Raw genomic sequence first — 15,914 nt, forward strand, 5'->3', positions numbered from 1 at the left:
GAATATGAATATCTGGATATATCTAGAAAATGTAAATAACAAAATGTCTAGGAACAGTAACAAAAAATGAAGAGAATCATCCACACTATACACAAATAGGTAACAATGTCTTGGAAAAGTCCCAGAAAGGTAGTGGATATTGATTCTTGAATATACTGTACTGATAGGCTGTAAACAAAACACCAGTTATACACTATTTTCATTAGATACTTCAGTGAAGCAAACTCATTGAACATTGCTCTGTCTATTCCCTGTTCTCGCTCCTCCTTCTGTTTTCTTTGTCTTTTCTCTTTGCCGTTCTTCTTGACTCTTTTTCTCTCACCTGCAGCCTCCCAGGTCAATGGGCACCAGCCAATGCGTTCGCTGCCCTCAGTTCGTCAAGAAATCAGCCGCTACCAGCGAGTGGATGAGCCACTGCCACCCAGTGAGTCCAGATTTCTGGGGAAAAGAGGGGGAGGGGATCAAGGCCTTGCTGAGGAAAACCCTTGAAGTATTAAATCATGAGTCACTGTTTCTCAAGCAGGGCACTGACGTCTGTTTTCATTCTGTTTTGCCCAGCAGTCTTTGCAAAGTGCCTTTAAACTCAAACAACTCTTAAAGGGAAAACTGAGGGGAGATTTCACTGGAGGTGTTTATGCAACTGGCCACAGGGGCTTCAGGGGATGGGTTTGGGCAGGTGGTAGGCCAGAGGAGCTAATGGGTGTGAAGTAGGTGGTGGAGAATTGATGGAGCCCAGTAGATCCAGTAACCCCGGTTAGTAAGTAAGTGCAGTAATACTGCTGCTCTGCTGTGTGTGTTGTGCGTCAGACTGGGAGGCCCGTATTGACAGCCACGGTCGGGTCTTCTATGTGGACCATGTGAACCGGACTACCACCTGGCAGCGGCCTACCGCCCCCCCTGCTCCCCAGGTCCTGCAGAGATCCAACTCCATCCAGCAGATGGAACAGCTGAACCGCAGGTAGGGCCAAGCACAGAAAGACAGATAGGGATCTTCTGCTGGGGGAACGAGAAGCCTTTGTATGTCCTTCTTATTGCATGGGTGGCCTGTGGACGCAAACATGCCGTGCCTGGCTTTGAGCCCTGTCTGTCTATCTCTTTCTCTCCCATAGGTATCAGAGTATCCGGCGGACAATGACAAACGAGCGGCCCGAGGACCAGGCATCTGAGATCCCCCCTGAAGACAGCGACCTGCTGCACCACACTATCCCGGGTACAGACACAGCTGCCCTTCTCTAACCACAGCACAGCAGGGAGACAGGATGCGGGATATTATAGGACCCAATAAAATCTTCTGGTTATTTTATGATTGTTGAGTTACTTTGGGCAAATGTTACTTTTTACATAGATAAACATGAGGTTTATAATTATTTAATAACATATTGCTCTTTTGCTTTGTGAACACAAGCCTACAGCTTTTAAACCCTGACATGGATCAATGTCCTGTTTCTCTTTTATCTGGACCTTATTAGGATATTTTATCCTCTTCGGGTCATCTGTGTATATTGCTATTACCATACGCATGCATTAAGGACAATGTAAAAGTGCAAATCATTAAATTTAGATGGTATGGAAATTCAGACCTCCAAAGATCAAACAGTTGGACGTTTCCAGCACTAAGCCCATTCAACATTTGACTTGCAAATCATTTTATCTTCTATATGGTTCCCGACAGCCTTCCGGATTCATAGTCGCAAATTCCTGATCAACTCATTTTGGTTACAGTCCTAGTATCCCTCATCCTGGCTGGATACAAACCCCTGGCCGAACTCAGCCTGCTGTGCACGTCTGCTTGGGAATGTCCAGTTGGCATCAGCAGATGCCAGTAACAAAATCTGAAGCAGTCATATGGGGATTGTAGAGCCCAAGCTGTGTTGCTATTTAATCACCCCAGGACCTTGTGTGTTCAGCTTCATGGATCAGAATTACAATAACGTTTTGTTGTTCGTTGAATATAGAGATGTTCTTGCGTGTTTAGGCACTGTATCGTTGACAGTCATTGTTGTCTGAGACAGAATACCGGCGGGATGGCATGCTGCCCCCCTCCAGCACCCGTTCACGCCTCAGCCTCCTGCTCCAGTCGCCCAGCGCCAAGTTCCTGACCAGCCCCGACTTCTTCAGCGTGCTGCATTCCAACCCTGTGAGCAACTGCTGGAGCGAACGGCTGAACGCATGCTGCCATATGTGCCGCACAAACGTACTGCACACAGTTACACATAGCAGTCACACGTGTACAGCGCTGCAGTACTCACACTGACGCACACGCACTGAGAATGGTGGTGTGGATGTCATGCCTATTCACCTAACAAACTGCTTGTTGGGTAGAGTCTGATCTTCAAGGCTCTTGAAATATCATAATCTTCATAAGAGCAAGGAGCAGCTTAAACTTGTCCGGTTGAGCAAATAATGAGATCGATTAGGTCATTAAGTCTCAAGAGGAAGGATTTCCCTTTTTAAATACATTGGAACTAGGAAATGTAAAGCGGGCACTTCACCGTGCTTTAGTTTAGTTTAAGTTTTTTAGTTTTAGCTTGGTTGTGGAGTGTGCAGTGGTTACAGGCAGGACAGCGGAGTTTGGTAATTTTCCTAACGTGAGTTTTTTCTTTTTCAAATAATTGCTATCAACTAAGTGTGGCAGTAAATGCCTGGAATCGTTGTCGCTCTCTGCAGAGTGCCTACCGCATGTTCACGAGTAACTCCTGTCTGAAACACATGATCAGCAAAGTGCGGCGCGACGCCCACCACTTCGAGCGCTACCAGCACAACCGGGACCTGGTCGCCTTCCTCAACATGTTCGCCAACAAGCAGCTCGAGCTGCCGCGCGGCTGGGAGATGAAACATGACCACACAGGCAAGGTCAGAGAGAGTCTCACACTTTCTTTTCCAGAGGCACCTTCCTGTCTTCCCTTCTCTTCTCCCAACTGGGCTACCTACTTCCTTTCTGTGGTGGTAGTTCTTATTTTCTCCCTCAGTCCCCTGTCTGTATCATCCTGTTTTTCTTGCAAATCATTCATCCCTTCTGTCTTTTGTCTGGCATTTTGTCGGCTCATTCCTTTTGTGTTTTCTTTTCTGTTTCTCACTAAAAGTCTTCTTCTCCTCCACATTGCCATCGTACTGCTATTCTATCTCTCTCTTTTCCTTGCTGACCAACACTCTGTGGGTGACAGTGAGGCACCCTGTATCCCTGCAGGAGCAGCAGAGAGGTGCTCTCAAGCTAACTGTTCCACCCCTCTCTTTGGCTGTTTCTTGTCCCCTTGTCTGTTACTCCAGCCATTCTTCGTGGATCACAACTGCCGCAGCACGACCTTCATCGACCCCCGCCTTCCGCTGCAGAGCGCGCGGCCCAGCAGCCTCCTGGCGCACCGCCAGCACCTGACCCGCCAGCGCAGCCACAGCGCCGGGGAGGTGAGCACCCGGCGCCTGGTGAGCACTGCGCCCGTACCTCCCCAAACTCCCGACCCCTTGGCCTCGGCAGCAGTCTGCACTGCAACACTTTCTGACATATTCTGTAGCAAACCACCCTGCTCTGTACTGAATCTGCTCAACCCCTGGCCACTGACTGACACACAAAATTTCCAGTCAGTTGACACTGATACAAACATTTTTAAAAACAATGCATTATTTCTATGAATGGAAATCAGTAAGGAGAATCTTTCTTGTTTTGGATTCCAGCCTTGTGCTGGATGCTAAAAAGTTAGTGGACTGGACAACCTTGGGGACAGAAGTTCAAGTAGGTAGTGGGGTTAGCATGCGCAGGCTGCAAAGGAACAGGTAAGGGTTTATTCCATGCTGAAAGGAAAAGAAAAGAGACTTCTTCACTCGTGAGCCTCACACCTGAAGAAGGCTCCACAGCTGAAACGTTGTGTCTCTTTTCTTTTCCTTTCAGCATGAGATAAACATTTACCTGTTCCTTTACAACCTTGTGCAGATTCACTGGAAATCACATGATTAGTGTGTGTGACTGGGGTGTGTGGAATATGAGACATGCAGACAAGCAGACAGGGAGAACTATATTTTCTTCTTTTCTTCAGGTAACGTACAGCATGAGCCTCTAAATATCTTATTAATATCCCAAATATATTATCTGCTAACTGCTCTTTCACATTTCCACATTTATGAATCATTCACAATTTCAACCCAGAACACATTATTTGTGGAGAAACAATTCTGAAAATGAAGGTGCTAGTAAGTGTCCTGTGATGGACGATGGGAGGTATTAAGCTCGGCGGTTCTGTGCTGTTTTCCAGGTGGGTGATGATTCCCGGCACTCTGGCCCACCCGTTCTCCCTCGTCCCTCCAGCACCTTCAACACAGTTAGTCGCAGCCAGTACCAGGACATGGTGCCTGTCGGTGGGTATGACACCAGCTTACCCTCACACATGGGCCCACTCACAGCTTACCACACTGACATGTGAGCAGATTCTGAGAGAAGCCTGCCCCACTGCCACCCTACCACATCCAAATTTACCCCACAGTGGCGCTATCCCACTAATCTTGTGCTCTGCTGTTCCCCACTTTGCCACGCTGTACCACACATGGGTATGGGAATTATAGTTAATTATGTAAAAAAAGATACTTTATCCTCCAGACAAGTAAGACTGAAAAATGCCTAGGCCTGTGTTTCCAATGGGTGGGTGTGGTGTGTCTGTGCCTGACCCCTGGTTCTATTTTCCATTGCAGCTTATAATGACAAGATTGTGGCATTTTTGCGGCAACCCAACATCTTCGAAATCCTGCAGGAAAGGCAGCCAGAGCTCATCAGGAACCACTCGCTCAGGTGACACCTTTTCCTTCATCTCAGTTTCTCTGTTTCACCCCTTGCCTCTGTGCATCTCCTTACCTTTCCTCTCTATCCCATCTCTCTTCTTCCATCTTCCTTCTCCTGCATCCCACCCTCTCGCTCTTCCACCCTCTCCACTCCCTTCCATTTCCTGCCTCTTCTCCTTTCCACTGTGTGCGCGGACAGAGACAGAGCGAGCTTGTGTTTGTTCAGATAGACGGCGCGAGCGCGCCAGCCATGCTTCTGTGTTCAGTGATACAGTGGCTGTGTCCGTCTCTTCAGGGAGAAGGTGCAGTTTATCCGCAGTGAGGGTGCCCCTGGCCTTGCCCGGCTTTCCAGTGATGCTGACCTTGTCATGTTGCTAAGGTTAGTAGGTTGAGCAGGGGTCACTGTGGACTGAACAAAGGCTCATTGAGGTTGATTTGATGTTTCTAGAATCTCCTCATGACCTGCTGGAAGGAAACAACGATCCTAAGAAACCATTAAAGGGTCAGAGATGTTTCTCTGGGTCATGACAGAACTGTAATGAAACAGCCAAATAGACCTGTATGGAAAGGAAAATGTGAGGTTTCAGTCGTTACTTCTCTGTCTTATATGTCCTTTTCTTTTTTTAACACAGCTTGTTTGAAGAGGAAGTGATGTCATACGTACCACCCCATGCCTTACTGCACGCCAGCTATTGTCAGTCCCCACGGGGCTCGCCCGTCTCTTCCCCACAGAACTCTCCAGGTGGGTCTTCCTGTACTCATTCACCTGAGGAGAGACGTTTTTACTGTATTTATATTGCTTCATTTTTTAATTCATGATTTTTTGCATCGCTTTTTGCGCTACAATTCCAATGAAAATAGTGTCTTACCCCCCTTTCCTGTCTCACTCACTCCCCCATGTTATTCAGCCTTTCCCTTATTGCTAGCTTGGTACACTTTCCTTATCTACCCTCACTCGGTCTCAATCAAGTTTCTACCCTTTACATTGTTTTTTGTGGATATGTTGGATGCAGTTAGTCTCAGGAAAGGGTCCCTTCCTATATTTAATATGCTAAATGATTCTTTGAGATGAAAGATGCTATATAAGTGCAATGAATTATTTATTCATTGGTATAATTAAATCCTCCACCCTTTCAATTGCCTTTTCTTCACCAGATTTATTCACTTGCAATCTGTTTCTATAGTCCCCGGGCCCAGCTGTGCCCAAACTGTAGTATTGTAATAGCAAGGTAAACAGATTTAGCTAAGGCAAAGAGGCGTCTTGTCTCTCCCACTCTGCCTGTCTCTCTCAGATTCAATTGTGGAAGAGCTTTTATTGGCCTAACAAGATTAGTCATTTTGCCAAAGGAAATTGGCTCAGCACAAAACATATCTCTCTGCCTTTTAATATTTTGTCGCTCCTCGCCTCTCTCCTTCTATCTCCTCTTGCTGATCTGCAGCCTTGGCATGTCTTGTATATCAGATCTTCAGATTTCAGTAGCAGTTGTGTAAAATTCCTTTACACACCTCATATCATACTGACCGAACATATCTATGCACTGAGTTTATGTATATGTGGGGTCTCGACATCTGTGAATTTAACATTTGGGAATCTGCTTATTCACGATTTAGTCTGGCGGAAGGGGTCTTGCGTGAAGATGAAAGTTGAGCTGATGGTTGCAATGCAAAAGACTAGGATCCTGAGACGAATCTAGCTAGTAAGAGAACCTCTCGCTGCCTCATGCCTAGTGGCAGTTCTCACTGCCTAGTACACATCGCAACATGGTCTTGTATTTATGTTGCAAGAAACGCTCCCGGTTCTGTGTTGGCAGCATGGGGAATGACAGGCTGGAGATGACTTTACAGGTTTTTCTGACTGTTTTTGCCCATTTCATTCCAGTGAGGTACGTTAATTTCGGAGGCAGAGAAAGTGCATGAGGAATGCAGAGGAGGCATTCATGTTTATTTTAACTGATTATTTCTATATGTTTGTGAATACTGTTGTTTCCTTTAGTTGATCGATGTTGTTTAAATTAACTTAAAGCCAATGAATAAGTACTTAGTTTATCTTATAAGTGTGGGCTACTTATGTCTTTGGACCACATGTGCTATATTCTGTGCTACATTATGCAACAGTGTAGGGGTGGACTTGATTATATGCGAATGTGCCTATTTCTGATGGTTCTCTGCAACCAACCCCTTATGAATAAGACTACTGTATGTGCACTTTAAATGTATACTGCATATAAAGGTGTAAGAAGTGTAGTTTGTCAGACGTAATTATGTGCGTTGATAGTCTATTGCTGATTGATGTCGATATATTAAATGCAAGCTAATATTGTTTCAGTACAAATGAATTAGATGATGATTTCCAATGTTTCTATAAGAATTATTTATAATATGAAGGTGTAATGTGTTGAATTTCTCTCCCTTCTCTCTCTGATGTCTTCCAGTTTTTACTGTGTTGAGAATGACCTTGTTTCACCATACTAATTAAAAGAGAACAGCTCTGCCAAAACTCCCCGAGAGACAAAAGACTTCCCTTCTCCTGCTTACACTTCACTTTGTCAAGAACAAGAACTCACTCTTTAACCTTCTCCTTTTCCTCTCTCTGTTTTTTATCTCTTCCTTTCTTCCTGCACGCCCACCCTGTCCTTCCTCCCTCCACCTCCCTCTCTTTATCTCTCAGGTACTCAGCGAGCAAATGCCCGCGCCCCTGCTCCTTACAAGCGGGACTTTGAGGCCAAACTGCGCAACTTCTACCGCAAGCTGGAGACCAAGGGCTATGGGCAGGGCCCTGGGAAACTGAAGTGAGTATGTGGGCAAGAGGACAGTGCCGTGACAAAATATCTTACTCTCAACCAATGCATGAAGTTCAAGTGGTAGGTCAGAAGAGCTTATTAAGCTGGCCAAATTTTATATCTTAAAATCTGTTATGGATTTGGCCATGACACCAGTCAGCACTACCTAATTATGTACTGTAAATGTATACTGTATGTATATGTACAGTAGTGTAGTTTGTCAGATGTGCATTGATAAAGTCTATTGCTGATTTATGTAGATATATTAAAGGCAAGGAAATATGAATGGTAGTGAAAAGATCTTGGTTTAGCATATCATATTACAGAGCACATTTATTGTGATTTAGCTCATCTTGTCTCCATGATGGGGTCTGGCGTTCTTGCACCAGAGAAGAGTGCCACCTGCTGGTCCACCATTGCGACTTCTAGCAGCAACCTGACTTTCTAGCGATGAGTTATGATGACTTTTTCCCTTACTCCACCACTTGCTCTCCCCCTCTCTCTGCCACAGGCTGATTATCCGCAGGGATCATCTCCTAGAAGACGCCTTTAACCAGATCATGGGCTACTCCCGCAAGGACCTGCAGAGGAACAAACTCTATGTAACCTTTGTAGGAGAGGAGGGGTAGGATGCACTCCTCTGCACTGATACACAGCTAACCACAGTGAATAAACACACTTACACTCTAAAGTACTGTTGTTGAGGCGGACATATTCTGTCATGTTATATACCTACTAAGTCAATCACATGTACTTCTAATTTGGAGCCTTTCTAAAAGATTGTGAAGTAAGTATACATTAAAAGCATTAAAATATAGCATTAAATACCAATATGTGAGTACTGTAACTATTAATTATTATTATTATTATTAATTATTAGCATCCATTGCATTTGTATTGTCTCTCTGTATACTGTATATACTGTAGCTGTAGGAAACCTTTGGCATTGTTTACTAGCTGTGGGATAATTCTATGCAGGAATAAACATATACATTACACTGTCATTTGTTTTCTGAAAGATTATTATATAGTTTGTGGAATTCAATAATGTCAAAAGACATTTCCAATTGGGAGTATCTAGAAAATTCTGTATGACAGAATATCAGAATAAATGTGTCAAAAACATATAGTTCCCAAAAAATGCTGAAACTGCTTTGCTTGTATAAATGTACCAATAGATACATACTCTTGGATAACATGCAAAAACACTGCTGTACACACCCTGATATTCATACTGATATAATTGTCCTGACCTCTGGCCTTTGACCTCTGATCTGCTATATGCATGTTTCAGGCTGGATTACAGTGGCCCATCACGAGAGTTCTTTTTCCTTGTGTCCCGGGAGCTATTCAACCCCTACTACGGCCTGTTTGAATACTCTGCCAACGACACCTACACGGTGCAGATCAGCCCCATGTCTGCCTTCGTTGACAACCACCATGAGTGGTTAGTTTTCATCCACTGCGTATGTGTGTCCTCTGAATGAATGTACAGCAGCAGGGCGACTTTCAAGACTACTTGCCCCATATTTAGGTTCTTTTCTCCCTCATTAAATGTATCAGCTACAGTAATTTGATCAAATTATTTTAAAATAGAAAACCTGTGGTATTTCTTGCTACATCTGCCACTGTGTAGTTTTACATTTACTTTTTGGAAAATTGGAGGAACAACATTCGACCCTTGAACAAAGTGTCTTCAATGTCAGCCTGTGAGTGTGTATGCCTGTGCACAATGAGAGTGTTTGCAGTGTGCTATGGCTGTGCTCCATGTCTATAAGTGCGATGTGTGTTGTGTTTAGCTATACTGTGTATCAGTCTCTCAGTACTGTGTGACAAGTCTGTCTCCCTTTCAGGTTCCGGTTCAGTGGGCGTATTCTGGGCCTGGCACTGATTCACCAGTACCTGCTGGATGCCTTCTTCACCCGACCCTTCTACAAGGGGCTTCTCAGGATGTAAGTACTGCCACTAGTGTATTAACATTTATCACCTCCCCATGACAGTGTCACACAGTGAGGAAGAGACCACACGTTTCTCAACAAAGGATCCTGTCATGAAATCCATGAAATATTAATGTAAAAATTGATTGAATCCAGAATTGCAGTTACGTACATTTACAGTAAGCCAAATCAGTTGCATTAATGAAAGCAATTAATTTAGCTTGAGTCGGTTCTGGCTAGAGCACCTGGTGAGGTGTAAGGGGTATGTCTTTGTTGACAACCACCATGATTGATCAGTTTTCATCCAATGTATATGTGTGCTCTCTGACTGAAATGGAAAGTATGTAACGTGTATGTAGAACTTTTGATTATATTGAGTCCTTTACCCTGGAAGCCTACAGTCTGGGATGTCCACTTTCTATTATTCAGGCACTGGAGGATATGCTTTTATTTCTGGATTGTATTTCTAGTCCAGTCTGAATTTCTGATCTAGACTGTTCTTCTCCTCTGGATTGAAGCAGTTATTAGCTTAACTGCTAATACAGTTTGGATACATACTTAACTGCTTGGATACATTATGACTGTATCCAAGCCTTTAGTCATGGAGGACTGGACGTTAAGTTGTCATGGAAGCCTGGAGGGGTGTGGCTCTCTAGGAGCAATAGTAATGAGAGTGCTGTATGTCAGAGAGAGTATAGCTGTGTTCATTGTCCCTTGTCATTGTTCATTGTCCCAGCCCATGTGACCTCAGTGACCTGGAATACCTTGATGAGGAGTTCCACCAGAGCCTGCAGTGGATGAAGGATAATGACATCAATGACATGTTGGATCTCACCTTCACCGTCAACGAGGAGGTCTTTGGGCAGGTCGGTCTCCCTCCAACTGGCACAGACAGACGGCAAAAAACTCACCAACTAAAGGTTTACCAGGATGTATCGACTCCATGCATTTCGTGACATTGCAGTTGCAGTTTGTGCTGTTAGATGTTGTAATAATTGAAGGCCAATAATCATTTTCAAGATCTCCCTTTTTTAAGGGATGAGTTAATTGTTTCCTCTGTGTGTTTCCACACTGTGTGTTGCTGCACAGATCACAGAGCGAGAGCTGAAGCCAGGTGGCGCCAATATCCCTGTATCGGAGAAGAACAAGAAGGAGTACATTGAGCGCATGGTGAAGTGGCGTATCGAGAGGGGCGTGGTACAGCAGACTGAGAGCCTGGTCCGTGGCTTCTATGAGGTACTGTATTGCCTCCCGCTTTCAGTACACTGCCCACCCCCATAGATGTAATCATGTTTATGTTGATTAAGCCGTAGACATAATATAACGGTTTGTCTCTGTCATTAATGAAGAGAGTGATACTTCTACAATACAAATAGTCAAAATGATGATGCCACTGTAACAATGGTGACAGTAACTGATACAGTAGCAATAGTATCAATTATAATAGTACAATAGGTAGCAGTACATGCTACTGTACATAGTAACAGTGATTGTGCCATAACAATGGAGGTACTATCAGTGCTTTAGCTTACCGTTGTGCTGTTGTTGTGTTGGTTAACGTGGTTAATGAGGATGGTATGGAGGCTATGGCATTAATGTGGTGATTGCAGGTGGTTGACGCCCGGCTGGTCTCTGTATTCGACGCTCGGGAGCTGGAGTTGGTGATCGCTGGCACTGCGGAGATCGACCTGAGCGACTGGAGAAACAACACGGAGTACAGAGGAGGTGAGGAAAAGAGAATGAGCAGAGAATGGAAAGAAAGGGAGAGGGAAGGAGTGGAGGAGAGGCAAGGAAGAAGACAGAAAAGGGCAGAGGGATAGAGAAATGAAGGAAATCATGGAAGGTTGCGAGTAGTAGGGATGGGGGAGTTGGTAATTGTGACCTTTTAATAAGGAAGGAAATTGGGCGGTGAGAAAGAGAGACATTGAGGGAAATCGGGTTGATATGTGGGGCGGGGAGGTAGTGTGGAGTGTGTTCTGCAGCTGACTGTGTGTCTCCCCCTGCACAGGATACCATGACAACCACATAGTGATCAGGTGGTTCTGGGCAGCAGTGGAAAGATTCAACAATGAGCAGCGACTCCGACTGTTACAGGTATAGCGCCACTCACACAGTGCCCTCTGCTGGGCTTCAGGTTATACTTTTCAGAGCAAAGAATGACAGATAAGGCAAAAGGCAAAAGATAAACATAAATAAACTGACATCCTTAAAGATTAATATGAGCCCTAAACCGTACGCCTGCTGGTTGCTGTGTTTGTTTTACTAAAAGGTTTGCCTCTCTCTGATCCTTCCTGCCCTTTCAGTCCTTCACTCTTTCCCTCTTTCTGCTCTTCCCTCTTCTCCACAGTTTGTGACTGGCACCTCCAGCATCCCGTACGAAGGCTTCGCATCGCTCCGGGGCAGTAACGGTCCCCGCAGATTCTGCGTGGAGAAGTGGGGCAAGATCACGTCTCTGCCCAGGTACTTCCTAGTCCTTACACCCACGTTTGTTCGGTTCCCTATGTCTATCTGTCACTTTTCTTTAGAAAATCAAATGAATGAAAAATGTGTGGTCAGACAGTAAATACGTCTGTTGTGTCACCACAGAGCTCATACCTGCTTTAACCGTCTGGACCTGCCGCCCTACCCTTCATTTTCTATGCTGTATGAGAAGATGCTGACTGCTGTGGAGGAGACCAGCACCTTCGGTCTGGAGTGACCCCTACTCTTGGCTCACCTCTGACACCTGACCTCTGGACAACAGCCCTGATTCCCCTGGCTACTGGTTACCTCCTTATGGGACATGACACAGTAGAAACACACTGGCAGAGACACACACCTGGGTCCATAAACTGGTATCATAAACATGTACTGTTATGCACTACACAGGTATACAGACATGAACACATTCACATGCCTAGACATAGCCAAATGTAAACCTCACATACACAGAGAGATTCCCACTCACAAATTCACAGGTGTGTTCATTTCCAAGGGGCTCATTGTCAGTGTGTCTATGGATTGGGGAAAATCCGGGGCGTCTCCTGTTGAAATTTTTCAGGACACAAGCCATGTGGGACTCCTTCACGGAGACAGAGAACATCCCCTTCGGGACAAAGCCCTGCGCTGGAGTTGATATTGAGGAAAAAGGGAAGGAATTTGCACCCAACCGTCTGCCACCATCAATACTCCCACCCCAAACCCTACCTCCCGTTCTCCAATCACACTCAATTCCGCCCTCCACCGACCTCAACTTCCGATGGGAGTCAAGGACTAATCTCTCCCGCCAATCACAGGAAGTCAAGCAAAAAAAAAAACATTTCTGATAGTATAACAATACGAGAGACTCATGTTTTAATATTTAAAATATGAATTCCAAAGGACGTAACTGCAGAGTTTTCTGAATCATTGAAGTGGTAATAAGCTCTAAGTTCTGGATGTTAGACAAACCCTCTTTTGCAATTGTAGTACAAGAATTGACATGCCCCTGACATTCTGCCTGAGCAGAGACTGTCCTGCAGCACACAGGGATTGTGTTATGTGGTGGGTGTCAGTTTCTTTGTGTTAAAAGTCACTAAGTAACTAAGTGACAAAAGCAATTCAAGGAAAATGAGCCTGTGGTGAAAGAGGGGGTGGTCTGACAGCCAGGAGGGGGCAATTCCTCTAGTCAGTTCCAAATAGACAAACACACGCCATACACACACAGACAAACATGCACACAGTGGTGTTTGACTACGCTACAACCCCTTTCACTTCATTGTGTTTCACAAACGTTAATGATTCCTCCCACAAACCCCGAGGTAAAATCAGCTGGTCTTCGTTTTAAAACACCTTTACATTGACTGGAATGATGTATCACTAAAAGCACTTTTTTTCTGTACAGTAACCCTTGTAACTGAAGCACAGGGCAGTTCTGACCAAAAGATCGACAGTTCACTCTACTGCTGTAGTGCGGGTAGGAATCTGTGCTCAAGCGGGTAATACTCTCTCTCCTGGCAAGGCCCGACTCTGCACCATTACTGCCCACATGTGGTAAACTGTTCATTCTAAGGCCATCTGTTTGTAAAAGATACTCGAGTCAGTTACAGACACCACTGTGAATACACCCTACATGTAGTTAAACAAGTCTGCAGGTTTCGCATGATATGACAATGCTTTTTTAAAAAATTATTTTAGTTTTATTATTATTATTGTTTTTGTTTTTGAAGCAAATTAAGAATGAAGTATCCCTTTATGTTTTTGGCTTATAATCTGTTTCACACACAGCCATGCACAAATCAGCAGGCGTACTTGTATACACATGCAGTCACACAAACACCCCCACACTTGAAGGTATAATAACCGAACTTTTATTGAATGTGTATATTATGAAACAATCATTTATGAATGCTGTCTGAATGAATGAATTTTGCGAAAAAATAAAAAAAATAAAAATCAGTCTCACTGCCTGGGAGGTGATGAGAGACGCTATGTGGAAGGCTTTTCTGGAGGCTGAGAGAGGATGAAGGGAGCTTTATATCTGTATGCAATAAACAGAATGTATTCTGCCCCTTCTGTGAACACAGCTGCCAGAACTCATCCTGGAAAATGCACCGGTGTGAAAGGGTTTGCATTATGCTGACAATGCTGTCATGAGTGCTTTGTGTTTTATATGCTCTCCTGCATGAGGAAGGAAACCACAAAGAGAAACAAGCGCATGCTTTTGTATGGGACAGTGTGATGCGTGTGATGCTGCCTGGTTAAGGGGCTGAGGGAATGATCTCACATGATCCATAAGTCAAAGTGCTGTGAGTCAAAGGGCAGACCAGTGTTCGACAGTTAAGTCTCATCTAAGTTCCTGTCTACCCTAATAAACTAGCGGTGACCTACACAGAATCAAGTCAATTCCAAGAGGAAACTGAGCATTCCATATTACTGAATTACTGAACACTTGAACTGTGATAGCATATTTTGCTTTTCATGAACTCTGTTCAATTTCCAGTAAATCAAATGCACACAATTCTTTTTCAATTAAACATAATCCTTCTTACTGCTTCTATGATATTCTCCTTTGACAATCTTTCCTCATGGCTCCTAATGGCTACTCGAAATGAGGTTTCAGCACACTGCCAGATCTTCCAAGGAAAGAGAAATTATTACAGTGTATTATCACCGTGTTAATAATACAAGATATGCTGGGGGACCCCTTTACTGTGAAACGAGCACTGTCTTTTAGGTCTGATTTGAAAATCATCCTTCCTATTACTTCTCCGTTTGCCTCAGAAAGAGCAAAGGGTAAGAAAACAATCAGCCGTGAGTTGGCTGGGCTGAAGAAGGTCTCCTTAAAATATTGTTTTGTGCTTAAAACTGGGTTCTTTTAGGTGTACCTTTAAATTTGGCTAATTCCAAGTTTAGAACAGATACCAGGGTGGACTAAGATTATGTTTAGAGCTCTACATTTTAGACTTCCACTGGTCTCGTATTTTAACAGGGTTGGTTAAGGCTTCCAAGTTTAGTATGGGTTTAGGCTGGGGTCTGGATTTCTATTTAACCTTAATGAAACTATAATCAGGGTTGGTACAAGTTTACCATTAAAATCACAAATGTGTGACAGTTGTGATCAGAACAAAATTCTGTGTAATGTGTCTTAAAGGTGACACTTCAGATTTTAGTATCCAAGTTGTTTTAGGACTATAGTCGGATCCAGTCAAGAGGTAATCCGAGTGTCTTTGTTAGGTTGAATCGTTTGTGGGGTAACATTGTGGTTGGATAAGCTTAATTTTGGATTCTGCCTAGATTTTTAGTCTTTCTCTATCAGTAAACCTGTATTTCACGTCTGATTATATATTATAAATTATATTTCGCTTAAATAATAATTTCAAGATCAGGTTGTGCCACTGTCAGAAGCTCAAGATTAATCGGAAACACAAACTGATCCAGCGCCACCTACATTTTGATATAAATATATCCGTATAAACAGACAGTGCAATTAAAAATTGTTGTGGCGGTGTGTGGCGATCAAAACAGCGAAAGGGATGTAGAGGCAGAAAGTCTTCTCTATCTCCTTTCAATTGTGTATTCTGGTGCTGATAGTGTTTTCTCGAAGGTAAGCTCGCAGATCCAAAATCCATTTGCCGAAGTTTTTGTGGATGTTCGGGGGTCTGTGTGCCGTGATGAAGTCAAATCAGCAGGGTCTGTGTTGTCAACAGTTAAAGTGAGAGGTGGAATCAAAAATAGTATAATAATATAAATGAAATCCCAGACTTTATATACAGTACACGGAAAAGTGAAGCTACTTAGAATCTACAGAATAAAAGAAAAGAGACACGGCGACCACCGGGGGGCGCTTTAGCGGAGAAAAACGCAAACGGAGTCGCAAGAGAAAAGCCTTCTTCCTTTCGCCCGCCTTGACACGCTGTGATTGGATTATCCGACAAGCCTGACGTAATGCTGGTGCAGACGAGCTCCGTTTTCA

At 44.0% G+C, this 15,914-nt stretch overlaps 1 protein-coding gene across 4 annotated transcripts in view; it reads left to right on the forward strand.

The window, feature by feature from the left end:
- The window catches only part of hecw2a (HECT, C2 and WW domain containing E3 ubiquitin protein ligase 2a), a 47,740-nt gene extending 33,843 nt beyond the window's left edge, over positions 1-13,897 (forward strand). For 2 of the 4 annotated variants that reach the window (XM_088929891.1, XM_088929890.1), the window contains 20 exons: positions 329-424; positions 808-958; positions 1,110-1,210; positions 2,013-2,137; positions 2,668-2,853; positions 3,268-3,420; positions 4,245-4,347; positions 4,678-4,774; positions 5,060-5,143; positions 5,397-5,506; positions 7,433-7,553; positions 8,056-8,169; positions 8,839-8,991; positions 9,398-9,496; positions 10,218-10,347; positions 10,571-10,717; positions 11,092-11,206; positions 11,490-11,575; positions 11,829-11,941; positions 12,068-13,897. In XM_088929891.1, the coding sequence (XP_088786017.1) occupies positions 329-424; positions 808-958; positions 1,110-1,210; positions 2,013-2,137; positions 2,668-2,853; positions 3,268-3,420; positions 4,245-4,347; positions 4,678-4,774; positions 5,060-5,143; positions 5,397-5,506; positions 7,433-7,553; positions 8,056-8,169; positions 8,839-8,991; positions 9,398-9,496; positions 10,218-10,347; positions 10,571-10,717; positions 11,092-11,206; positions 11,490-11,575; positions 11,829-11,941; positions 12,068-12,179 (2,396 nt within the window). In that variant the 3' untranslated portion in view covers positions 12,180-13,897. The remainder of the gene's footprint in view (positions 1-328; positions 425-807; positions 959-1,109; positions 1,211-2,012; positions 2,138-2,667; positions 2,854-3,267; positions 3,421-4,244; positions 4,348-4,677; positions 4,775-5,059; positions 5,144-5,396; positions 5,507-7,432; positions 7,554-8,055; positions 8,170-8,838; positions 8,992-9,397; positions 9,497-10,217; positions 10,348-10,570; positions 10,718-11,091; positions 11,207-11,489; positions 11,576-11,828; positions 11,942-12,067) is intronic. The other 2 variants (XM_088929893.1, XM_088929892.1) reach the window with 1 other exon arrangement.
- Positions 13,898-15,914: the final 2,017 nt, after the last annotated feature.

The sequence above is a fragment of the Atractosteus spatula genome, chromosome 13 (assembly GCF_055471065.1).
Source record: "Atractosteus spatula isolate fAtrSpa1 chromosome 13, fAtrSpa1.hap1, whole genome shotgun sequence".
NCBI classification, from domain to species: domain Eukaryota; kingdom Metazoa; phylum Chordata; class Actinopteri; order Semionotiformes; family Lepisosteidae; genus Atractosteus; species Atractosteus spatula.